Below are 26,201 nucleotides of genomic sequence, written 5' to 3'. Positions count from 1 at the left end.
AGTACATTAGAGTGTCTAGTTTGAGAAACAGACGCCTCACAAGTCCTCAACTGACAGCTTCATTAAATAGTACCCGCAAAATACGTCTCAACATCAACAGTGAAGAGGCAACTCTGGGATGCTGGCCTTCTAGGCAGAGTTTACTCTGTTCTGTGTCTGTGTTATTTTGCCCATCTTAATCTTTTCTTTCTATTGGCCAGTCTGAGATATGTCTTTTTCATTGCAACTCTGCCTAGAAGGCCAGCATCCTGGAGTCGCCTCTTCACGATTGACGTTGAGACTGGTGTTTTGCTTTGAACCTGTCTTTCAAAGTACATTTGTAAAAATCTAAATAACTTCACAGATCTTCATTGTAAAGGGTTTAAACACTGTTTCCCATGCTTGTTCAATGAACAATAAACAATTAATGAACATGCACCTGTGGAACGGTCGTTAAGACACTAACAGCTTACAGACGGTAGGCAAATAAGGTCACAGTTATGAGAACTCAGGACACTAAAAGAGGCCTTTCGATTGACTCTGAAAAATACCAAAAGAAAGATGCCCAGGGTCCCTGCTCATCTGCGTGAATTTGCCTTAGGCATGCTGCAAGTAGGCATTAGGACCGCAAATGTGGTCCGGGCAATAAATAGCCATTTCTGTACTGTGAGATGCCTAAGACAGCACTACAGGGAGACAGGACGGACAGCTGACCGTCCTCGCAGTGGCAGACCATATGTAACTACACCTGCACAGGATCGGTACATCCGAACATCACACCTGCGGGACAGGTACAGGATGGCAACAACAACTGCCCGAGTTACACCAGGAACGCAAAACCACTCCATCAGTGCTCAGACTGTCCGCAATAGGCTGAGAGAGGCTAGACTGAGGGCTTGTAGGCCTGTTGTAAGGCAGGTCCTCACCAGACATCACCGGCAAAAATGGCGCCTATGGGCACAAACGAACCGTCGCTGGACCAGACAGGACTGGCAAAAAGGGCTCTTCACTAACGAGTCGCGGTTTTGTCTCACCAGGGATGATGGTCGGATTCGCGTTTATCGTCGAAGGAATGCGCGTTACACCGAGGCCTGTACTCAGGAGCGGGATCGATTTGGAGGTGGAGGGTCAGTCATGGTCTGGGGCAGTGTGTCACAGCATCATTGGACTGAGCTTGTTGTCATTGCAGGCAATCTCAACTCTGCGTTACAGGGAAGACATCCTCCTCCCTCATGTGGTACCCTTCCTGCAGGCTTATCCTGACATCACCCTCCAGCATGAAAATGCCACCAGTCAAACTGCTCGTTCTGTGCGTGATTTCCTGCAAGACAGGAATGTCAGTGTTCTGAAAAGCCCGGATATCAATCCAATTGAGCACGTCTGGGTCCTGTTGAATCGGAGGGTGAGGGCTAGGGCCATTCCCCCCAGAAATGTCAGAGAACATGCAGGTGCCTTGGTGGAAGAGTGGGGTAACATCTCACAGCAAGAACTGGCATATCTGGTGCAGTCAATGAGGAGGAGATGCACTGCAGTACTTAACGCAGCTGGTGGCCAAACCAGATAATGACTGTAACTTTTGATTTTGTCCCCCCCTTTGTTCAGGGACACATTAATCCATTTCTGTTAGTCACATGTATGTGGAACTTGTTCAGTTTTTTTCTCAGTTATCAGTCAATATTTCTCAGTCAATATTACACGTGTTTAAGTTTTTCTGAAAATAAACACAGTTGACAGTGATAGGACGTTTCTTTTTTTGCTGAGTTTATCAGGGGACCAAATGTTCAAAGGCCTGAAGCAACAACTTCAAAGAATAACCGCGCTCTTAAATTAATATTGAATGGGTGGTTATGGTTTCATCCACTATATACCTGCAGCATCAACCTAGCAGTTAGTAGTCAGTACCCAGTTGGCAAAATGTGTCATTTGATGTCATAATTGTTGTAAACCTCTATTCTGGTGATCATAACCAGACAAAGATTTATTTTCTCTTTATAACATCAAGATGTCTTTGGAAAGACTTCTTATTTTGGTTATCTAGTCAGATACCAGATTATTGAATCAAATTACAACCAGATAAATACATGTATTGCTACATTGGCATTTACAAAACTTAAAGGTAACATACTTTACCACCTAACCATGGAGTCACAACATCATAATGCAAAAGGACAATTAAAAGTGAAGAATTTGTGAACCAATTTGTGAACCACTAATAAAGTAGCCACCATTAAATGTTGATGTGGAAAAATGACTTATTCCCTTCATCTGTAATTATATGAATACATATTGCAGTCCCACTGTGAAATCCACTCGAAAGTACTGTTGAATTAGAAAAAGTGTTAATGATCATAATTGCACATTACCACCATCAGCCAATTCCATGGGGCACTATAGACAAATCTGAAAACCTTTTTAGAAATATCTCAAATTCAGAATATACAAATGTGCCAGTGTCGTTCCATGAAATGAGTGCCTTTGGTGTCCCTATGATATTTTAACTAGAAATTGTGCAGCAATATTGAATTTGAAATGCCTTTATATTCAATAAAGTGCACTTTTAATATGGACCACATGGATAATTAAATAAATCAGATTTGTTAAAGTGCAGAAATGTAGCATTTTTAAATGTGCCTCCATGCACCCTCTGTGACTGCCAGGAAGATTTAACATGCTTAATCCTGACATTTCTCCACGTTTTCACCATCATTGTAAAGACTTAGTTATTTTATTGCTGAGACAAAGTAATTTCTGAAGATGATTATTTATTTCATGTGATTGGTGATTCATTGACGTCTGTCCCTCATTTTAAGGTCAACCCTGTTATTTGAACTGAACTCTCATTTTAATATGGTGAAACTATTCCTTTTTATTTATTACTATTCCTTTTAAAAAACATTTTTTTTTCAAAAGAAACATTGAACATCTCCTAGGCAAATCATAGCGTAAAAGCAGGTGAGCTGGTTCTACTCTTTTTTTGGCAGTTTTCTGGTGTTTTGTGGTGGAAAACTGAATGGGTTAAGCATAACATGTTAAACCATGTTTCCTGTAGATAGTCAGCATAGATAGACAGACTAGAAATGTTTTAACAATAAAAAACATGTTTAAACTTGCATTCAACTGCCCCTCCCTCTTGCATACAACAAGCGTCTTTTTTCCCTGTCACAAGGGAATTTAGAGCTGATTTAAGATTAAATTGTCAACACAGGTACTTTATTTGGCACTGAATAGGCACTTAATAGGCACTTACTATCGTGATCTTTTTGAGATGGTAAACATGTTTTTTATGAACCTGAACATGTGCTCTTTTATGACAGAATGTTAAAATTAGATTATATTATTTTGAAGTTACACATCTCAAAAGGCACCGAATTGGTGCATCGACCCACCAACTAATGTACAGGTAACAGAGTATTTGATTTTTTTAACCTTTATTTAACTAGGCAAGTTGGTTAAGAACAAATTCTTATTTTCAATGACGGCCTAGGAACAGTGGGTCAACTGTGGGTCAACTGCCTTGTATTAACAAATGTATCAACAAAGCCAATAGATATATTCTTAGAGACACAATCATAGTTACTTAATTCTGTTCATGAAAATCATTAAATGATTGTTATCAATACGCATGTCTTCATCTCTGTACATGAGTATGGTATACATGCCAGCCATCAGGGAACGCAGCCCCCTTAGCTTGTTTCATGGTGCAGTTTGAATACAAATGTATTCAAATAATTGAACTATTCTATGCTTCCAGCATAGTAGTATAATGAAAAATACTTATCATTTTTTGAAGCTGACAAATACCAATACGGTCAAAGTGTTGTTTGACATAGCGCATCACGTCAATGCATCACTTCAACAACAAAAGACTACAGTACTTAAACTGCAAGTGGGCACTTCTTGTTTACCATATTCAAGGTGTGAACGTGAATGTGTGCTACTGAGGGTTTATAATACACAATTTGATTTCACTGACACATAAAAAGGCACATTAAAAAAGGCACAGAGAAGGAGTGCAAAAAAGAAGGGTAACCAACAGTATGCTTTCATAGTGGTGTATTTAAATAGTCTCCAACAAATACAATGGCTTGGGAAATGCAAGGATGCATGTACCAAACCAGAGCTTGCAGACATCCAGAAAAATAAAAAACAATGTATTTGAATTGGTTCTATTGAACTGCAATACACTTACATTGTTTGCACTTTGCAATCCAATACACATCTTTTTCGGGTATGGCTTCTACATACCTATCTCGGGGTCCTGACTTCTCCCCTCCACCGGCACACTGACTGTCCTTCGGAGCAGCTTGGTGCGCTCACTGCGCTGAGAGCCTGGGCGACGCTCATGCATCAGTAAAGGGTGAACCTAAGGTAAGAACAGGAGGTCAGATGGGTTTTCAGCCTGACCTTGACCTATCTCTTAAAGGGAATGCAGCCCTAAGAAGTTAAGATTGTGCCTTGGTCGCTCCACACCTGACCATAATCGCTCCTCCTAGCACTTCCCCTACATACTGTATAAATCACTTGTGTTGGCCACAATAGCCTCACTCTGTTTAGCTGTTGTCCTGTAAGAAAAAAGTGATGGCACAAGATCTTAAACTATGGATCATTTCATTTATGCTAAATGATCATATCAAACCAGAGCATATATTGTATAAGAAAAAGTTAGTTATGTATTTAACGTAATAAAGCAATAAACTGAAAACCTCCCCTACTGAAATCCAGACCGTTGAGAGTTGAGCGTCTCAAGGACCAGGGGCATTTTCCACCCACACTTAAAATAAAGGCCAGCACAACACATTCCCAATGTGCTTTACAGAGGTGAGAGGTCAAATTGCTTTTCAACACACAAAGCCTCACCCAGAAGCACTTTGTCTCTAAGTGAAATAAATAGTTAACAAAGTGAATAGGTTGGCATTAAAGCTACATTCAGGTATTTAATAAAACAATAAACTGCCACTTGCATTGGTATACAGCTGAGGGATGGGGATAGGGAAATGTAACCCCTCTTATATTATTAAACAGCACAGACTGACATCCACATTATCGTTTTACAAATTTAGAAAATATACATTGATTGTTTATATTTTTGTTGCTTGTAAACAATGTAACCTTATTTGGATTATAATATAGAACGGATGTTGTGCTAAGCTCGTGATGCATTTAGAAGCTATATTCTTTAGGAATCAATTGGTAAGTACATATCCATTCATTTAAATTACCATTGTACAGATTTCCAGATCCTAGACTATACCTTTAATGTTTTGTAGGGGGTGTGTTCTGGCGGCAGAGAAGTCAGGCACAGGAGAGCCAAAACTGATTTACAATGGTACAGTTTAATAAATAAAACCACCGTAAACTGAACAATAAATCAATGGGTAAACAAAACCCGTTAAACACCAGTATAACGTGCACAAGCACTACAATAAACAATTCCGGACAAGGACATGGGGGGAACAGAGGGTTAAATACACAACATGTAATAATGGAATTGAAACCCGGTGTGTGGGAAGACAAGACTAAACAAATGGAACTTGAAAGGTGGATCGGCGATGGTGACGTCGACCGCCGAACACCGCCTGAACAAGGAGAGGGACCGACTTCGGTGGAAGTCGTGACATGTTTGTATTGTATTTTTTTTTTTATGGTATTATATTTAATGTTTTGTATTGTATTTCATCGTATTACTAACCATCAGTCTTGTGTCATTTCCAATTGTGAAGTCGTGAGACCGGAGGCAACTCAAGTCATTTTAACAACTATGTAAACTTCAGAGCTGCCAATATCTCTTCAAAATCAGGCTTGTTGACCTTGTCTCTGAAAATATGAATTTATCATATATTGTATGAAAAATATGAATTTATCATATAAATGGTGACCTCCAAAACCATGCCGCACATACTGTACTAAGTGTCATATATCATTTGTGAGCCATTCTTATGTCCCCTATGCTCTCTGTAAATGCTAGCTTTGTTGATCCTCTTATTCGTTGAAATTGTAACATTTTCCCAAATATTGCATTGAATTAAAATATTACATCCCACATATTTCATTGAGTTCATTTGACTATATATAGTTGTTTGACATACCACAGAGAGAAAAGTAGATGGCTCAGTACAACCTCAATGAACTTTTAGAGCTACTGTACATTATATTTAGTGGGTTCTGCTGTTAGCTGTGGCAAAGAGCCCTTGGCTAAGGGACAGTGAAAGGACAAGAGTGTGTGGCCCGAAATAGCTTCTCCCACAGGTATTTCCCCAGACAGGTGACATGAGCCAGCACTGGTAACTGCATCACCAGAAAGTGCTGAAGTTCAGAGAGAGAGAAATTATATTCGCATTGTGATACTTTGCCATAGTAAATAGCAGAAAACACAAACAAATTGAGCTCAGGTAACGTTAACAATGACAAATTGCCATCCCAATTGACTTAAGATCTACTAAGTCGAATGTAAGTTGAATAGCATTTTCCTTTATTCAGTAATAAAGTACTGCACATATTTTTTAAGTGCAGCGAGTAAAACACATATTGGGGATGTTTTGTATGACTAATTAATAATGAACTATATTAAATGCTTGTACAGTATGTTCTCAGATCAATATATTAATGTAATCCCCTATCCCATCCAGATACACACTAAAGGAAAAGGTTACATAAGTAGAGGAATTCCTCTCATTTTCATAGAAAACCCTAACCCTCAAACAATTCACATGAATCACCTGTGCATGATTACGATCATATCAGGTTAAATTTACAATAAAAAAAAGTGTCTCCCTGAGTAGGGGGTCTTTGCAAGAGTACCTGGACTTCATCTCTCACATCTGGGCTGCCCTGTTATTGATGGGCCCGTGATGTATTCCACAAATCTGCCCAGTTCTACTTTCCTACTCAGAACTAACAAAACACTGATAAATTGCATTGCATCATCAATGCATTAGCTTGTGCTAATTTCCAGCATCTGTCCGTATATGGGTTGTAAAAATAGGCGCATTCAAGTGGGGGATTAAAATAAAAAATACAACAAAATGGTATCCTACAATAACATGCTTGCAGTTCTTTATACTAGCTTTTCCTTAAATCTGCTCTTACCCACTTGATGAGACACCTCTTATTAACTAAATAATTCAATACTCCCACTTGGACCTAATGGAAACATACAGAACTTAAAAGAAACATAATTGAGCTAGGGATATAATGTGGATGTACCGCTCTATGGCTGCGTTTACACAGGCAGACATTTCTGATCTTTTTTTCACTCAAAGGAATTTTGATCGATCAGACCAGCTCTGCATGAGATCTGATGTGATAGGTTAAAAGATGAAAGACAATTAGTGCTGTAAAAAAAATCAGAATTGGGCTGCCCATACGACACCACATTCAATACAACCTGTATTAGCTGCCCACTGCGGTACCTAGTATGTCGCCCCTGTCTCTCAATCGGAGACTGATAAAGACCCAGGTAGCCTGGTGTACGGACTCTCTAGTAGCGTTATAAAGTTTAAACACATCACCTTTAATAGGGTTTGGCCCTGAAAGTTCAGTAACAGAAAAAAGTAGGACCTTGCCTGGATACTCAAATTATCTAAATGGTACCTTTATTGGTTAAGGACAACACTCCAATCCAAACAGGGTTTAGGTGTGTTAACCTAGTGCACCATACCCATATACAGTGCATTCGGAAAGAATTCAGACCCTTTGACCTTTTCCACATTTTGTTACGTTACAGCCTTATTCTAAAATTGATTAAATTATTTTTTCCCTCATCAATCTACACACAATATCCCATAATGACAAAGCAAAAACAGGTTTTTACAAATGTTTGCAAATTTGTTACAAAAAAAAAACTGATATCACATTTACGTAAGTATTCAGACTCTTTACTCAGTACTTTGTTGAATCACCTTTGGCAGCGATTACATCCTCGAGTCTTCTTGGGTATGACACATCAAGCTTGGCATACATGTTGGGGAGTTTCTTCCATTCATCTCTGCAGATCCTCTCAAGTTCTGTCAGATTGCATGGGGAGCGTTGCTACACAGCTATTTTCAGGTCTCTCAAGAAGAGGTCGACTGATTATGATTTTTCAACGCCGATACAGATACCGATTATTGGAGGACCAAAAAAGCCGATACTGATACCGATTATTGGAGGACCAAAAAAGCCGATACCGATTAATCGGACAATTTTTTAAATGTTATGTATTTGTAATAATGACAATTACAACAATACTGAATGAACACTTATTTTAACTTAATATAATACATCAATAAAATCAATTTAGCCTCAAGTAAATAATGAAACATGTTCAATTTGGTTTAAATAATGCAAAAACAAAGTGTTGGAGAAGAAAGTAAAAGTGCAATATGTGCTATGTAAGAAAGCTAACGTTTCAGTTCCTTGCTCAGAACATGAGAACATATGAAAGCTGGTGGTTCCTTTTAACATGAGTCTTCAATATTCCCAGGTAAGAAGTTTTAGGTTGTAGTTATTATAGGAATTATAGGACTATTTCCCTCTATACCATTTGTATTTCATTAACCTTTGACTATTAGATGTTCTTATAGGCACTTTAGTATTGCCAGTGTAACAGTATAGCTTCCGTCCCTCTCCTCGCTCCTCCCTGGGCTCGAACCAGCTACACAACGACAACAGCCACCATCGAAGCAGCGTTACCCATGCAGAGCAAGGGGAAGAACTACTAGAAGGCTCAGAGCGAGTGACGTTTGAAACGCTATTAGTGCGTGTTCACTAGCCAGCCATTTCACTTCGGTTACACCAGCCTCATCTCGGGAGTTGATAGGCTTGAAGTCATAAACAGCGCAATGCTTGACACACAACGAAGAGCTGCTGGCAAAATGCAAAGAAAGTGCTGTTTGAATGAATGTTAATGCGCCTGCTTCTGCCTACCACCGCTCAGCCAGATACTTAGATACTTGTATGCTCAGTCAGATTATATGCAACGCAGGACACGCTAGATAATAACTAGTAATATCATCAACCATGTGTAGTTAACTAGTGATTATGATTGATTGTTTTTTATAAGATAAGTTTAATGCTAGCTAGCAACTTACCTTGGTGTACTGCATTCGCGTAACAGGCAGTCTCCTTGTGGAGTGCAACGAGGGAGAGGCAGGTCGTTATGGCGTTGGACTAGTTAGCTGTAAGGTTGCAAGATTGGATCCCCGAGCCGACAAGGTGAAAATCTGTCATTCTGCCCCCGAACGAGGAAGTTAACCCACCGTTCCTAGGCCATCATTGAAAAAAAGAATGTGACTTGCCTAGTTAAATAAAGGTATAAAAAATAATAATAAAATCGGTAAATCGGGGCCCAAAAATACCGATTTCCGATAGTTATGAAAACTTGAACTCGGCCCTAATTAAATCGGCCATTCCGATTAATCAGTCGATCTCTACTCTCAAGAGATGTTAGATTGGGTTCAAGTCCGGGCATTGGCTGGGCCACTCAAGGACATTCAGAGACTTGTCCCAAAGCCACTCCTGGGTTGTCTTGGCTTTTTTTGTATTTGTCCTGTTGGAAGGTGAACCTTTGCCCCCATCTGAGGTCTGAGTGCTCTGGAACAGGCTTTCATCAAGGATCTATCTGTACTATACTCTGTTCATCTTTCCCTCGATCCTGACTAGTCTCCCAGTCCCTGCAGCTGAATAACATCCTCACAGCATGATGCTGCTACCACCACGCTTCACCGTAGGGATGGTGCCAGGTTTCCTCCAGATGTGATGCTTGGCATTCAGGCCAAAGAGTTCAATCTTGGTTTCATCAGAGCAGAGAATCTTGTTTCTCATGGTCTGAGAGTCCTTTAGGTGCCCTTTGGCAAACTCCAAGCGGGCTGTCATGACCCTCTTTCTGAGGAGTGGCTTCCGTCTGGTCACTCTACCACAAAGGCCTGATTGGTGGAGTGCTGCAGAGATGGTTGTCCTTCAGGAAAGTTCCTCCCATCTCCACAGAACAACTCTGGAGCCCTGTCAGAGTGACCATCCTGGTCACACAAAGGGCCTTCTCCTCAAACTGCTCAGCCTGGCTGGTCGACCAGCTCTAGGAAGAGTCTTGGTGGTTCAAAACGTTGTCCATTTAAGATTGATGGAGGCCACTTTGTTCTTGGGGACCATCTAGGTACCCTTCCCAGATCTGTGCCTCGACACAATCCTATCTCAGAGCTCTACAGACAATTCCTTCGACCTCATGGCTTGGTTTTTGCTCTGACATGCACTGTCAACTGTGGGACCTTATATAGACTGGTTCGTACCTTTCCAAATCATGTCCACACAGGTGAACTTCATTCAAGTTCTAGAAACATCTCAAGGATGATCAATGGTAACAGGATGCACCTTAGCTCAATTTCGAGTATCATAGCAAAGTATTTGAATACTTATGTGAATAAGGCATTTTTGTTTTAATTTTTTATAAATTTAAAAATGTTTCTTAAAATCCTGTTTTCGCTTTGTCATTATGGGGTATTGTGTGTAGATTGATGAGGAAAAACATTTATTTAATCCATTTTAGAATAAGGCTGTAAAAATAACAGAGTGTGGAAATATTCAAGGGGTCTGAATACTTTCTGAATATACTGTACCTGTAGGTAAATAAATCAGTGATCAATGTGGACTCTCAACCCATCAGGTAGACTCTAGTCAATCAAATACATTAACTGACCAATTAAGGGCTAGGGAGAAATGAAAATCATCAGGACTGTGGTTGTCTGCCATGTCCTGCATGTGCTTGTCTCTGGTGAACAAGATGGAGGTATTCATCCTACCTCCTCCTGGTCAAACATGTAGCGCTGACTCCCGGTTCTCATCGAGCGGCGTAGGTTCCAACCGGGGGAATCATAAGCCAGGCCATTGGAAGGGGTCTGGGGCCGCGAAGATAACGGGGAGGCACACCTTCCATCTTAGAATGAGATAAAAAGGAATTAGTGAATTAACTTTGTATAGAAAAAAACAGCACAGCAGCTGGGATCAATAGCACAATTGACAATGCCAGAAAAATAATACTTTATTTTTTCTCCAGGAGGTAGCAGCAGAGCTTCCATTTTTTACTTGTTATAAATAGAGTTGGCAATCAGGTCTACTGATTGTCCTAAAAATAAAATAGACCTGTCCTCAATTCAGAAATTTGTCAAAAGTAAGAGACCTGATATATATCTATGTGCTGCCTCATGATACAGAAACTTGCTCCTGACCATGAGGGCTGTTCTGGCTTGGACAAGGCTTACTTATAATATATACATTTTATATAACATAAGTTGCTTGTTTACTTGCAAGTTGCAGATACAAACAGCTAATCCTCTTTCACGATTAGTTGTCTTTCTCAGTAGATGAAAACAAACAATTTAACACCACCTCGCATCCCTGCCTCATTTATTTTGGGGTATTATAATAAAGTAAGGAAGTAGTACACGAAGCCGCATTCTTCAAATACTACAGATAAATAATGTTACCCAAGAAGTCTATATGTACCACAGCAGTGTGCCCAAATCTAGAAGACAGAGATGCATAACAAAAACTACAACATTGACATTAATAAAACGGACATACTCTTGCGTATTGTATTTGGCAATAAAGCAAACATAATGATGTTGATGGAAAAGTATGTGACATTTCAATTCTGTGTTAATTCTCCATTGGTGCAATGACAATGACAAAAAATAATAATAGAGAACCATTTCTCTAATTTGCCGTTGTGCTGGGAGGAAAGCCAAGCAACACAATTATTATCCACCTACTTGGAGGTATGGGGATTTTCATACAAGAATGCAATACTGTATATACAATTGGACTGTGTGTCATATTTTGTGCACTGTTAAAGATGTACATCCAGAAATAGAGAAGGAGTGCACAGGAAGCTAAAATTCTGCTCTGGCGAGGTCACTTCCGCAACGCCCACTCCTTCACTCGCTCTCACTCACACACACACCCCCAGCCCATCGCCATGGCAACTGAGAAAAGAATAGACTAAGGGACTGCTGGAGGGAAAGATGATCTGCAAAGGATAGAGCGAAAGATTCCAAGCAGGATGAAGAGAGAAATGGAAAGAGGAAAATGGGTTCGAGAGAGGATAGGGCTAGCGTTCCAAAGGAGAGGAAGAGAAGAGAACATCTGATAGAACTAACTACCTAAAGGGGAAATTGATGTTTGTGAACCATTGACAGTGGAAAATGTGGAAGAGAGAGAGAGAGTAGAAGGGGGAGGAACTAAAGGAAAGGAGGGCACAATGTTTTAAGTGAAGCCCACACTTTGTCTCCATGGCAACCCTGATACACGTGAACAAGTGACTAGTCTCCTCCCTCTCTTGTCCTCTATAGTCATTAAATGTACAATATCACATGTCATATGTAGGAGGCCCTGCAGATTCCAAAAGTAGAAACTAGATATTCCACCACTGTAGTTGTGTGTGGGCTTGTGATAACCTTGACCACTACACACTGGAAACATTAGTCTACTTCATAGTCACAATCACATTTTTCCTTATGGCTTACCCCTCCCCCTCTCTTTTTACCCATCTGTCCCTATTTCCTTCCCTTTCCTCCACTTCACTCCCTGCATTTCACTCTCTCCCACTCTCCAAATTTTTCTAAACTAACATATGGAATGGTTTTCAGCTGGTCATACCAAGGATCACTTAGCTATTTGAGTTTGAATTTTAAGACCCATTAAGGTATCAAAAAATATATATTTTTAAATTATTTGATAAAACATTGAATTTGGCATTACTGCTATTAGCCAATAGAAACACAGTGGATAACAGATTCTAAAGAAGTGTGTTGTGAAGTATCTGTTCTATATCTGAGAAGTATAAGAAATATTAGATTTTCTTTCTTATTTTTTTTAATCATGTAATTATCCCATTATTTTAGGCACTGAACTATGTCCATATATACTTCCATTCATTTTTTAAACTGGTACCTTCAGAGTACTTGTGAGGCTTGTGTGTGTCCTTGAGCAAAACGGAGAACACCATCGTGTTTGTTAGTCTCATCTTTCAATGGAGTGGACATGATAGTTTAGGTCAAACTGTTCGAACACTACAGATGTTTTCGTGAGAAGACCGATTTTCGGGAAGGCACGTGGTCTGATAAACACTGCTCTGGCTCTGCCACCTGTCACCGCAGCTGTAGAAGGGCGATATCGGCAGATGCAGTGGATTGATGGGGATTTTTTTATTATGTAAATTGTTTTATTATGTTGTGCAATGTTGTTACTGTAGCTAAGTTCACTGCGTGAATCAGGCCTTCGTGCTCGAATTGCAAATAAACCACAGCATTCTGCAGCAATACACCATCACATCTGGTTTGCAGTTAGTGGGACAATCATTTGTTTTTCAACAGGACAATGACACAACACACCTCCAGGCTATGTAAGGGCTATTTGACCAAGAAGAAGAGTGTTAGAGTGCTGCATCAGATGGCCTGGCCTCCAAAATCACCCGACCTCAACTCAGTTGAGATGGTTTGGGATGAGTTGGACCGCAGAGTGAAGGAAAAGCAGCCAACAAGTGCTCAGCATATGTGGGAACTTCTTCAAGACTGTTGGAAAATCATTCCAGTTGAAGCTGGTTGAGAGAACGCCAAGAGTATGCAAAGCTGTCATCAAGGCAAAGGGTGGCTACTTTGATGAATCTCAAATATATTTTGAGTTGTTTAACACTTTTTTGGTTACTACATGATTCCATATGTGTTATTTCATAGTATTGATGTCTTCACTATTATTCTACAATATTGAAAAGAGTGAAAATAAAGAAAAATCCTTGAATGAGTAGGTGTGTCTAGATTTTTGACTGGTACTGTATACCTATGCACCACATCATTGTCCGCACTGCTCTCACAGACACACCCACACCTGTAAACAATTGATCTAATTCACATTAAGACCATGGTCACATCCATGCTAGCGCTAACGAGGTATGAAGTGGAAATGCTCCATTGATATCATGGAAAATGGAAAAGCGTGCCAAAACATATCAACTGACCAAGTTTTGAATTATATCAAACCCGCCATAGCAATATGTATTCATGTGTTTGTTTACAAACATCACCACTTCACCTCATGCACACACACACTTCTTATTCTGAACAATGATAGCATACCTGTGTGGTGAGTCTACCTGGTAATAGTTGTAGGTCTTTATATAGTAACTAAGACCAATGGCCAGGCCATATGAATCAGGTTTTATTGGGCAGCATTGGGAACCACAGCACTTGATTGTGTTCACTTAGTTGTTAATGAGTTGAGGGAGTTTAAATCAAAAGGTTATCTGCAGCTAAGTATAGACTTTTGTCAATACATTAGCCTCAAAAGACCTACGTACATCTGACTACATCCATTGCTCTACTACATGACTGCTTGGGTGGAACAGACTGGGACAGAGTAATGTTTAAAAGTAGCGATCTGACATACTCACAAAAGGTTATAAGAAAGTGGCCAGATTAGCAACAGGAAAGAGCTTGTGTAAAACAATACAAGGCCAAGACAAAAGCCACTGCACACAATGGACTACTATGGAATATATTTTATTTAACCTTTATTAAACCGGAATGTTCCATTGATGTTTGAATACTATTTGATCCATTTAAAACAACTACAGTGCTGCATAAAAACATAAATATCAAGAAATACCCACCATCATTGTAAAACTTGAAGGCTTTGTCATCCAGACCTGAAAGGGTAGCTTTAGCCTTGAACTCCTCTATCTGGATAAAGTACTCTAAATTGAACAAATTCTGGAGATTATTCCAAGACCAAGAAAACCAGAAAACTACATTTTTAAACTTTTGCATTTACAATCAACTCCAGCAGAGTACATTTTTCTTTCAGTTGTAGTCCTTTGAGTTATAAGGGTGTAAAGCTATATTTAAATATTTCTTCATTTGTAACATTATAGTGGTTTGCAATGTAATATCCAATCTCTATTGGAATCCAACTTGCAGGAAGTCATCCAGCACTTTTACATTTCCCCAAATTTGCATTTAGCATACCTGTCATTGTAGGGAAGAAAATATAGTATTTGGAGACTACCTACACACCATGTAAATTTAATAGTTTTGATGTCTTGACTATTATTATACAATATAGAAAATAGTAAAAAAAAAAAAAACATTGAATGAGTAGGTGTGTCCAAACTTTTGACCGGTACTGTATGTGTGAGGGGCACCGAGTCTCAACATGCCATGATACAAAGTGTCCGACAGGTGCAGTGCCAACTGATGCACGCATATAGATTATATCCCTAAAATCAGTTGTGGCAGACACTAGTCTTTTCTGTGGTCAAAAACTTTGCCTTAAAAAATAAATAGGATATAGGCTATGGAGAGCCACGGTCGGGTTCTCTTGGGTATATCAACTGTAATTACATAGACCAGAGACCTGTGAAAGTCGAACAGGAACTAACTTGGAATGGAGGGACACGTTTTAATTTTGGGCCCAGACCGGTTTGGATCCCCGGTAGGGTCAGTATACAGGTTCTGAGGGACCTGTGAAGACCTTTACTGCATAATGTTTGTATACGGGAGGAATGACTGACTGTGTGAGCTTTGGTGGAAACTATCACCCTCAGCACTTAAAGAGATCGCAAATATTGTGGATACATTAGAAGTGGCTAATTTGGGTAGCTACCTTGAAGAACCTTGAAGAAATGTAAAATATTATCTTGATTTGTTTAACACTGTTTTTGGTTACTACATGATTCCATGTGTTATTTCATAGTTTTGATGTCTTCACTATTATTCTTCTATGTAGAAAATAGTAAATAATTTAGAAAAACCTTGAATGAGTAGGTGTGTCCAAACTTGACTGATACTGTATATGTAACAAAAAAGCTAAAAAATGAAAAATAATTGCTATTTTTGACATCGGAAGAGGGTGCATTAATAAAATAATATGTTATAAAAAATTATTAAAAACAACTACAGGTGTCATTATAGTCATATGGTCCAGAGTAAACTATCACTCCAACACTAAACATGTCAAAATGGGTTGGTAGTGTACGAATGTAAAGATGTTTTTATATAGTTTAACATAGTTATTTTTTACAGATATAAACCTCCGCAAACTGAAAATGCGAAAGTATTCAGAAAGTATTCACAACACTTGACTTTTGACACATTTTGTTGTTTTACAGCCTGAATTTTAATGTCAAAGTGGAATTAAGTTGTTAGAAATGTTTACAAATGATTTAAAAAAGAACATCTGAAATGTCTTCAGTCATTGAAGCCCTTTGTTATGGCAAGCCTAAATTAGTTCAGGAGTAAAAATTGCTTAACAAGTCACATAATAACTTGCATGGACTCAATCTTGGTAGTGGGTTCGATTCCCGGGACCACCCATACGTAGAATGTATGCACACATGACTGTAAGTCGCTTTGGATAAAAGCGTCTGCTAAATGGCATATATTATTATTATTATTATTATCTATGTTAAATAATAGTGTTTCACATTATTTTTTGAATAACTACCTCATCTCTGTACCCCATAATTACAATTATCAGTAAGGTCCCCCATTCGACCAGTGGATTTTAAACACAGATTATAGGGAGGTATTTTAATGCCTTATAAAAAAGGGCACAGATTTTGTAGATGGTGTATCAATACCAGAGGTCGACCGATTATGATTTTTCAACGCCGATACCGATACCGATTATTGGAGGACCAAAAAAGCCGATACCGATTAAATCGGCCGATTTGTAAACATGTATTTGTAATAATGACAATTACAACGATACTGAATGAACACTTATTTTAACTTAATATAATACATCAATAAAATCAATTTAGCCTCAAGTAAATAATGAAACATGTTCAATTTGGTTTAAATAATGCAAAAACAAAGTGTTGGAGAAGAAAGTAAAAGTGCAATATGTGCTATGTAAGAAAGCTAACGTTTCAGTTCCTTGCTCAGAACATGAGAACATATGAAAGCTGGTGGTTCCTTTTAACATGAGTCTTCAATATTCCCAGGCAAGAAGTTTTAGGTTGTAGTTATTATAGGAAATATAGGACTATTTCCCTCTATACCATTTGTATTTCATTAACCTTTGACTATTGGATGTTTTTATAGGCACTTCAGTATTGCCAGTGTAACAGTATAGCTTCTGTCCCTCTCATCGCTCCTCCCTGGGCTCGAACCAGCAACACAACAGCCACCATCGAAGCAGCAAAGAACTACATTTACATTTAAGTCATTTAGCTCTTATCCAGAGCGACTTACAAATTGGTGCATTCACCTTATGACATCCAGTGGAACAGCCACTTTACAATAGTGCATCTAAATCTTTTAAGGGGGGGGTGAGAAGGATTACTTTATCCTATCCTAGGTATTCCTTAAAGAGGTGGGGTTTCAGGTGTCTCCGGAAGGTGGTGATTGACTCCGCTGTCCTGGCGTCGTGAGGGAGTTTGTTCCACCATTGGGGAGCCAGAGCAGCGAACAGTTTTGACTGGGCTGAGCGGGAACTGTACTTCCTCAGTGGTAGGGAGGCGAGCAGGCCAGAGGTGGATGAACGTAGTGCCCTTATTTGGGTGTAGGGCCTGATCAGAGCCTGGAGGTACTGAGGTGCCGTTCCCCTCACAGCTCCGTAGGCAAGCACCATGGTCTTGTAGCGGATGCGAGCTTCAACTGGAAGCCAGTGGAGAGAGCGGAGGAGCGGGGTGACGTGAGAGAACTTGGGAAGGTTGAACACTAGACAGGCTGCGGCGTTCTGGATGAGTTGTAGGGGTTTAATGGCACAGGCAGGGAGCCCAGCCAACAGCGAGTTGCAGTAATCCAGACGGGAGATGACAAGTGCCTGGATTAGGACCTGCGCCGCTTCCTGTGTGAGGCAGGGTCGTACTCTGCGGATGTTGTAGAGCATGAACCTACAGGAACGGGCCACCGCCTTGATGTTAGTTGAGAACGACAGGGTGTTGTCCAGGATCACGCCAAGGTTCTTAGCGCTCTGGGAGGAGGACACAATGGAGTTGTCAACCGTGATGGCGAGATCATGGAACGGGCAGTCCTTCCCGGGAGGAAGAGCAGCTCCATCTTGCCGAAGTTCAGCTTGAGGTGGTGATCCGTCATCCACACTGATATGTCTGCCAGACATGCAGAGATGCGATTTGCCACCTGGTCATCAGAAGGGGGAAAGGAGAAGATTAATTGTGTGTCGTCTGCATAGCAATGATAGGAGAGACCATGTGAGGTTATGACAGAGCCAAGTGACTTGGTGTATAGCGAGAATAGGAGAGGGCCTAGAACAGAGCCCTGGGGGACACCAGTGGTGAGAGCGCGTGGTGAGGAGACAGATTCTCGCCACGCCACCTGGTAGGAGCGACCTGTCAGGTAGGACGCAATCCAAGCGTGGGCCGCGCCGGAGATGCCCAACTCGGAGAGGGTGGAGAGGAGGATCTGATGGTTCACAGTATCGAAGGCAGCCGATAGGTCTAGAAGGATGAGAGCAGAGGAGAGAGAGTTAGCTTTAGCAGTGCAGAGCGCCTCCGTGATACAGAGAAGAGCAGTCTCAGTTGAATGACTAGTCTTGAAACCTGACTGATTTGGATCAAGAAGGTCATTCTGAGAGAGATAGCGGGAGAGCTGACCAAGGACGGCACGTTCAAGAGTATTGGAGAGAAAAGAAAGAAGGGATAATGATCTGTAGTTGTTGACATCGGAGGGATCGAGTGTAGGTTTTTTCAGAAGGGGTGCAACTCTCGCTCTCTTGAAGACGGAAGGGACGTAGCCAGTAACTACTAGAAGGCTCAGAGCGAGTGACGTTTGAAATGCTATTAGCGCACGCTAACTAGCCAGCCATTTCACTTCGGTTACACCAGCCTCATCTCAGGTGTTGATAGGCTTGAAGTCATAAACAGAGCAATGCTTGACACACAACGAAGAGCTGCTGGCAAAACGCAAAGAAAGTGCTGTTTGAATGAATATTTACGCACCTGCTTCTGCCTACCACCGCTCAGTTAGATACTTAGATACTTGTAAGCTCAGTCAGATTATATGCAACGCAGGACATGCTAGATGATATCTAGTAATATCATCAAATGAGATTCAATGCCATACAACACTCCAACGCTAGTAAAACCAAATGCATGCTTTTCAACCGTTCGCTGCCTGCACCCGCACGCCCGACTAGCATCACCACCCTGGATGGTTCCAACCTAGAATATGTGGACATCTATAAGTACCTAGGTGTCTGGCTAGACTGTAAACTCTCATTCCAGACTCATATCAAACATCTCCAATCTAAAATCAAATCTAGAGTCGGCTTTCTATTCAACAAAGCCTACTTCACTCACGCCGCCAAACTTACCCCAGTAAAACTGACTATCCTACCGATCCTCAACTTTGGTGATGTCATCTACAAAATAGCTTCCAATACTCTACTCAGCAAACTGGATGCAGTTTATCACAGTGCCATCCGTTTTTCTACTAAAGCACCTTATACCACCCACCACAGCGACCTGTATGCTCTGTTCGGCTGGCCCTCGCTACATATTCGTCGCCAGACCCAATGGCTCCATGTCATCTACAAGTCCATGCTAGGTAAAGCTCCGCCTTATCTCAGTTCACTGGTCACGATGGCAACACCCACCCGTAGCACACGCTCCAGCAGGTGTATCTCACTGATCATCCCTAAAGCCAACACCTAATTTGGCCGCCTTTCCTTTCAGGTCTCTGCTGCCTGTGACTGGAACGAATTGCAAAAATCGCTGAAGTTGGAGACTTTTATCTCCCTCACCAACTTTAAACACCTGCTATCTGAGCAGGTAACCGATCGCTGCAGCTGTACATAGTCAATCGGTAAATAGCCCACCCAATTTACCTACCTCATCCCCATACTGTTTTTATTTATTTACTTTTCTGCTCTTTTGCACACCAGTATCTCTACCTGCACATGACCATCTGATCATTTATCCCTCCAGTGTTAATCTGCAAAATTGTAATTATTCGCCTACCTCCTCATGCCTTTTGCACACAATGTATATAGACTATTTTTTTCAATAACTGTGTTATTGACTTGTTTATTGTTTACTCCATGTGTAACTCTGTGTTGTTGTCTGTTCACACTGCTATGCTTTATCTTGGCCAGGTCGCAGTTGTAAATGATAACTTGTTCTCAACTAGCCTATCTGGTTAAATAAAGATGGGCTACACATACAGAGAGGTGCTGTTTGTTCGCTTGGATGCTTTCGCCGTTTTCTTGGGAGGGAAGGCTGGCTTCCCTTGGCATCCATGAATACATGCCCCTGCAAGTGGCCAATGGTGTCACACCCTGATCGGTTTCACCTGTCTTTGTACTTGTCTCCACCCCCTTCCAGGTGTCACCCATCTTCCCCATTATCCCCTGAGCATTTATACCTGTGTTCTCTGTTTGCCTGTTGCCAGTTCGTCTTGTCAGGTCTTACCAGCGTACTTTCCTGGTTCTCAAAAGTCTTTGTTTCCTAGTTTTCCCGGTTCTGTCCATTTTGCCTGCCCTGACCCAGAGCCTGCCTGCCGTCATGTATCTGCCTGACTCTGACCTGATTATGAACCTCTGCCTGTCCTCGACCTGCCTTTTGTCCCATGTTATAATAAATAATTGAAAACTGTACTATGCACCTCCTGTGTCTGCATCTGTGTCATATCCTGAGTCGTGATAAATGGTGACTTTAAAATACACTGCTCAAAAAAATAAAGGGAACACTTAAACAACACAATGTAACTCCAAGTCAATCACACTTCTGTGAAATCAAACTGTCCACTTAGGAAGCAACACTAACAATAAATTTCACATGCTGTTGTGCAAATGGAATAGACAACAGGTGGAAATTATAGGCAATTAGCAATACACCCCCAATAAAGGAGTGGTTCTGCAGGTGATAACCACAGACCACTTCTCAGTTCCTATGCTTCCTGGCTGATGTTTTGGTCACTTTTGAATGCTGGCGGTGCTTTCACTCTAGTGGTAGCATGAGACGGAGTCTACAGCCCACACAAGTGGCTCAGGTAGTGCAGCTCATCCAGGATGGCACATCAATGCGAGCTGTGGCAAGAAGGTTTGCTGTGTCTGTCAGCGTAGTGTCCAGAGCATGGAGGCGCTACCAGGAGACAGGCCAGTACATCAGGAGACGTGGAGGAGGCCGTAGGAGGGCAACAACCCAGCAGCAGGACCGTTACCTCCGCCTTTGTGCAAGGAGGAGCAGGAGGAGCACTGCCAGAGCCCTGCAAAATTACCTCCAGCAGGCCACAAATGTGCATGTGTCTGCTCAAACGGTCAGAAACAGACTCCATGAGGGTGGTATGAGGGCCCGACGTCCACAGGTGAAATCCAACACAATACATCACTGAGTACCACTCTTCATATTTTCAAGCATGGCGGTGGCTGCATCATATTATGGGTATGCTTGTCATATTCAAGGACTAGAGAGTTTTCTAGGATAAACATTTATGGAATTATAGCTAAGCATCCCAGAGGGAAATCGGGTTCAGTCTGCTTTCCAACAGACACTGGGAGACACGTTAACCTTTCAGCAGGACAATAACCAAAAACACAAGGACAAATATTTGCTGGAGTTGCTTACCAAGATGATATTGAATGTTCCTGAGTGGCTTAGTTACAATTGTTACATAAATTGGCTTGAAAATCTATGGCAATACATCAAAATGTATAGCTACAATCAACAACATACTTGACAGAGCTTGAAGAATTTTCTAAATAATAATGTTCAAATATTGTACAATCCAGGTGTGCAAAGCTCTTAGAGACTCAAACCTGTAATCACTGCTAAAGGTGATTCTAACATGTATTGACTAAGGGATGTGAATACTTACATAAATTAGATATTTATTTCATTTTCAATTCATTTGTAAAAAAAAAAATGTAAAAATCATTATCAATTTTAAATTCAGGTTGTAACACAACAAAATGTGAAATAAGTCAGGGGTATGAATACTTTCTGAAGGCACTGTACATAAGGAATTCATAACACCTTCATGACCAGCATGATACTGCAATACTCATAAAGGTATCTTTCCTAACAATATTCCTAACACATTTATCAGTGAAAGGCAGTTCTCAAAATAAGTCTTGTAGAATATTTTCTACAATGAAAACTGTCAATCTATCCAACCTCCTGACACACAACGGGCTGGGATCAGTCTCAGAGCACTACCCTTGTAGTAATTAGGGGTTAAACGCCTAGATGCCAATAGGTACTTATCACAGTAGGAGGCCATTCTTTCTCTTACTAGAACTAAATACGTACACTGTGCACTGACATGGTAACGACAAACTTGTTGTTTCTACTTGTAATCACAATAGTCGGCAGTGGCCGACAACTTGACTTTGAGCCAATCAGAAGGCACAAACCTACATGTGGAGGACCGACAGGAGTGACAAGAAAAAATAAAAGGATAGGGCACTTTTTCCAGTCGAATCCACCTTCTTTTCATCAGAATTGTTCCAACTAAAACAATAGAGCTGCATAATAGGGCGTATGTCTTTTTCTTGAGCAAGTTTTCTTGGCTTATTAAGTTAGCTAGCTAGCTGGCTAATGTTAGCTTGCTAACTGAGTGAGGCAGTCACACAGACTTCATATGAAACGGATGGCGTAGTAAGTGCAGCACAATGCACACCACTAAATGCTTTACCAAGCCAGCTATCTGGCCACTGTAGCTAGTAACATTATAATTAAATCACAATGGCTGCCCATGAAGCAGCAGCCTGTAGCTGGCTGCCGAGAGCAAATGCAACGTCTTTACTTTACTTAACTAGCACAACAGCTAGCCAGCGAATCATGCTAATCATTTAGCTAATGTAATCCCCCTACTGTAACTGAGCTTTGTAGGATGTAAAACAGGGGTGACCACATACTAAAAAATAACCAAAGGAAGGTAATTGTCATATTTTGTATTTGGAAAATGTATATTTTTACAGTATAAATTACCTTCGGGCTTAATTCAGTAATGTACAGAAATATAACTCTTTAGACTGGAATCAAATGTAAGGCATATAACTCAGAATAAACCCAAATAGTATGGTGCAATACAATTCAGAAACAAAACCAATCAGTATGGCATCATGCAAGAGAAAGGGCTTCAATCAGAAACAAAACCAATCAGTATGTTATCATGCACGAGAACTAGAATTCATTAACTCATAGTTAACTCAGTAATCCAACATCAGAAAAAATATAAACATTCAATAAAGTATAACCTGGTTGCAACCTTTAAAAACCTGGAGTACCCCTCATTATTATTCAGAGCTCTGAAATGTAACAATTATCTTACTACGTTGCAGTGCTTCGTCCCTCAACAGGACTAGATGAACAAGAGCAAGTGCAGTCCTTGTGCTTCTCTCTGTGTGTGTGTGGGTGTGTGTGAGTTCTGGGAGCATGAGTAAAAAATGCATCAAGAGCGGTCCGTATTCAGTGCAGTGATAGGAAACAGAGGGCAAGCCAGATGACGTTTCGTCACGAGACCAAAACTACTCTGACACAAAATACAACTGTCTCAATAGCTACTCTGAACACACAGTAACTCTAGAATTGCTGGTATAGATGTCGTTATCTGGTCTCGTCACTTGATGATCAACTCTTCTTAGCCACTCACACAGTTTATACTCTACACACACATTATTTACAGTCCAGCAAACGGTCACAGCTGTCCGCCATTCACTGGGGATGAAAGTCTTCTCAGAAACACACAGTTTCCTGCTCTAACTTCAATACCAGACCAGTCCCCTCAGGCCCTCAGGCTTGCTATTGGTGGAAACGGAATTAACTTATGCTCTGCCCAATTTAACTGCCCCGTTTGTGCCATCTTCCCTGGCATTAATTGGTAGTAGTAGAGGGCATGGGATACACTAATGTTAGCCAGCTAATTAACAAGTCCAATACAGCAAATGAAAGATGAACATCTTGTTAATCTACCCATTGTGTCCGCTTTCAAAAAATGCTTTACAGTGAAAGCAAAACATATGATTATGTTAGGTCATAGCCAAGTCAAAAAAACACACAGCCATTTTTCCAGCCAAAGATAGGAGTCACAAAAAGCAGAAATATAGATAAAATGAATCACTAACCTTTGATGATCTTCATCAGATGACACTCATAGGACATCATGTTACACAATACATGTATGTTTTGTTCGATAATGTGCATATTTATATCCAAAAATCTCAGTTTACATTGCGCGTTACGTGCAGTAATGTTTTGATTCCAAAACATCTGGTGATTTTGCAGAAATACTCATAATAAACATTGATAAAAGATACAAGTGTTATTCTCAGAATTAAAGATAGACTTCTCCTTAATGCAAACTCTGTGTCAGATTTCAAAAAAACTTTAGGAAAAAGCATCATCTGAGAACGGCGTTCAGAGCCCAATCCAGCCAAAGAAATATCCACCATGTTGGAGTCAACAGAAGTTAGAAATAACATAAATAAATAATATAAATATTCACTTACCTCTGATGATCTTCATCAGAAGGCACTCGCAGGAATTCCAGTTCGACAATAAATTACTGATTTGTTCCATAAAGTTCCATAAAGTCCATCATTTATGTTCAAATAGCCACTTGTTGTTAGCGTGTTCAGCCCGGTAATCCATCTTCATGAGGCGCAAGACCTTCGTCCAGACAAAACTCAAAAGTTCCATAACAGGTCGTAGAAACAAGTTAAACGATGTATGGAATCAATCTTTAGGATGTTAACATAAAAAATTAATAATGTTCCAACCGGAGAATTCCTATGTCTGAAGAAAAGCAATGGAACGAGAGCTAACTCTGTCGGGAGCGCGCGTCATGAGCCTGAAACACTCTGCCAGACTACTGACTCATTCAGCTCCCATTCCCCCCTCCTTTATAGCAGAAGCCTGAAACAAGTTTCTAAAGACGGTAGACATCTAGTGGAAGCTGTAGGAAGTGCAACTTGACTCCATAAACACTGTGTATTTGGTAGGCCAAGCTTTGAAAAACTACAAACCTAAGATTTCCCACTTCCTGGTTGGATTTTTCTCAGGTTTTCGCCTGCCATATGAGTTCTGTTAAACTCACAGACATCATTCAAACAGTTTTATAAACTTAAGAGGGTTTTCTATCCAATAATACTAATAATATACATATATTAAAATCTGGGACAGAGTAGGAGGCAGTTCACTCTGGGCACGCTATTCATCCAAAGTGAAAATGCTGCCCCCTAAACCAAAAAGGTTAAACATGTAGTTATGCGCTGTATAATTTTTTTGTGTCATCTTGCTAGCTAGTTATATAGCTGTGGCTATTTGGCTAATATCAACAAGGGATTTCTAGAACTATAGCAACATCAGCAGAGCTAGTTAGCTAGCTAGCATTGACTAGACCATAAAGCAACATGTCTTTTGTTTGTATCAGTAATGATAATTAACTTATTTTTTATTTGTTTTTTTACACAATGATGTATTTACAACGCATACCACATATCACTCTCAATCAACAACAAAACACACCACATGGGGCTAGGGTAACCACATGTCCCAGTTTGTGCGGGACAGTCCCACGCATTTTGTCCCTTTGTTCCCTCAACCAAACAATCATGTCCCACATTTGATCAACAAAAACAAACACCACTCATTTAGAAAAAAGTTGATTCGTCTCATATTTGAGTGAGACATTCCAACCTGTCTCTTGGAGTTATGTTGGCTTATGATAAGATACTGTATATATATCTTAAAGATGTGGTACTGGTGATGCTAAACACTTCTTTCTCAGATGGTTGTTGAAATTTGAAATTCTGTGCAGCGCAAGATGAGTGGTTGGCCAATGTCATAGGCCTATTGTCAACTAATCACGTTTCTCAAATCCTTTTGGGTTAAATTCCAGTTAAACTTCAACAGGACAGTTAGGACTAACTACTTACAAAAAACCGTGCTTTGGAGCAGGGATTGTAGTGCTGCTGGAGAACACCGGAGTGTCGCTCCGCCACTTCTCACAATGGTGCTTTTTTAGTAGCTAGATCAAAGCTGAATCAGTGTCTTGGAAGATAACAATGATGAATTGGTATTCTATATAACACAAACAAATATAACAGCATAGTATAACGTTACTGTTACATCAACAGGAATGTTTTTGTTCTCATGCGGCCACTATGCAAAATGTACTTGGATTTAAACAAAATACAGGAAGGCTGAAGGCTAAGGTATAGTTTGTTAACATCCTGCTCTAATTTGCATATTCCCATGAAACTGATTGAGATCAAATGACTGGTATGCTTAG

The 26,201-nt window shown here is 40.4% G+C and overlaps 1 protein-coding gene across 4 annotated transcripts in view; it reads right to left on the bottom strand.

The window, feature by feature from the left end:
• The window catches only part of LOC124013029 (ras/Rap GTPase-activating protein SynGAP-like), a 92,918-nt gene that overhangs the window by 62,180 nt on the left and 4,537 nt on the right, over window positions 1-26,201 (bottom strand). For all 4 annotated transcript variants that reach the window (XM_046327139.1, XM_046327141.1, XM_046327142.1 and 1 more), the window contains exons 2-3: window positions 10,752-10,885; window positions 4,225-4,342 (exon numbers count right to left, since the gene is read on the bottom strand). In XM_046327139.1, coding sequence (XP_046183095.1) covers window positions 4,225-4,342; window positions 10,752-10,885 — 252 coding nt within the window. The remainder of the gene's footprint in view (window positions 1-4,224; window positions 4,343-10,751; window positions 10,886-26,201) is intronic.

This window comes from Oncorhynchus gorbuscha, linkage group LG24 (assembly GCF_021184085.1).
Source record: "Oncorhynchus gorbuscha isolate QuinsamMale2020 ecotype Even-year linkage group LG24, OgorEven_v1.0, whole genome shotgun sequence".
Classification (NCBI taxonomy): domain Eukaryota; kingdom Metazoa; phylum Chordata; class Actinopteri; order Salmoniformes; family Salmonidae; genus Oncorhynchus; species Oncorhynchus gorbuscha.
This window is presented reverse-complemented; position numbering and strand designations above follow the sequence as displayed.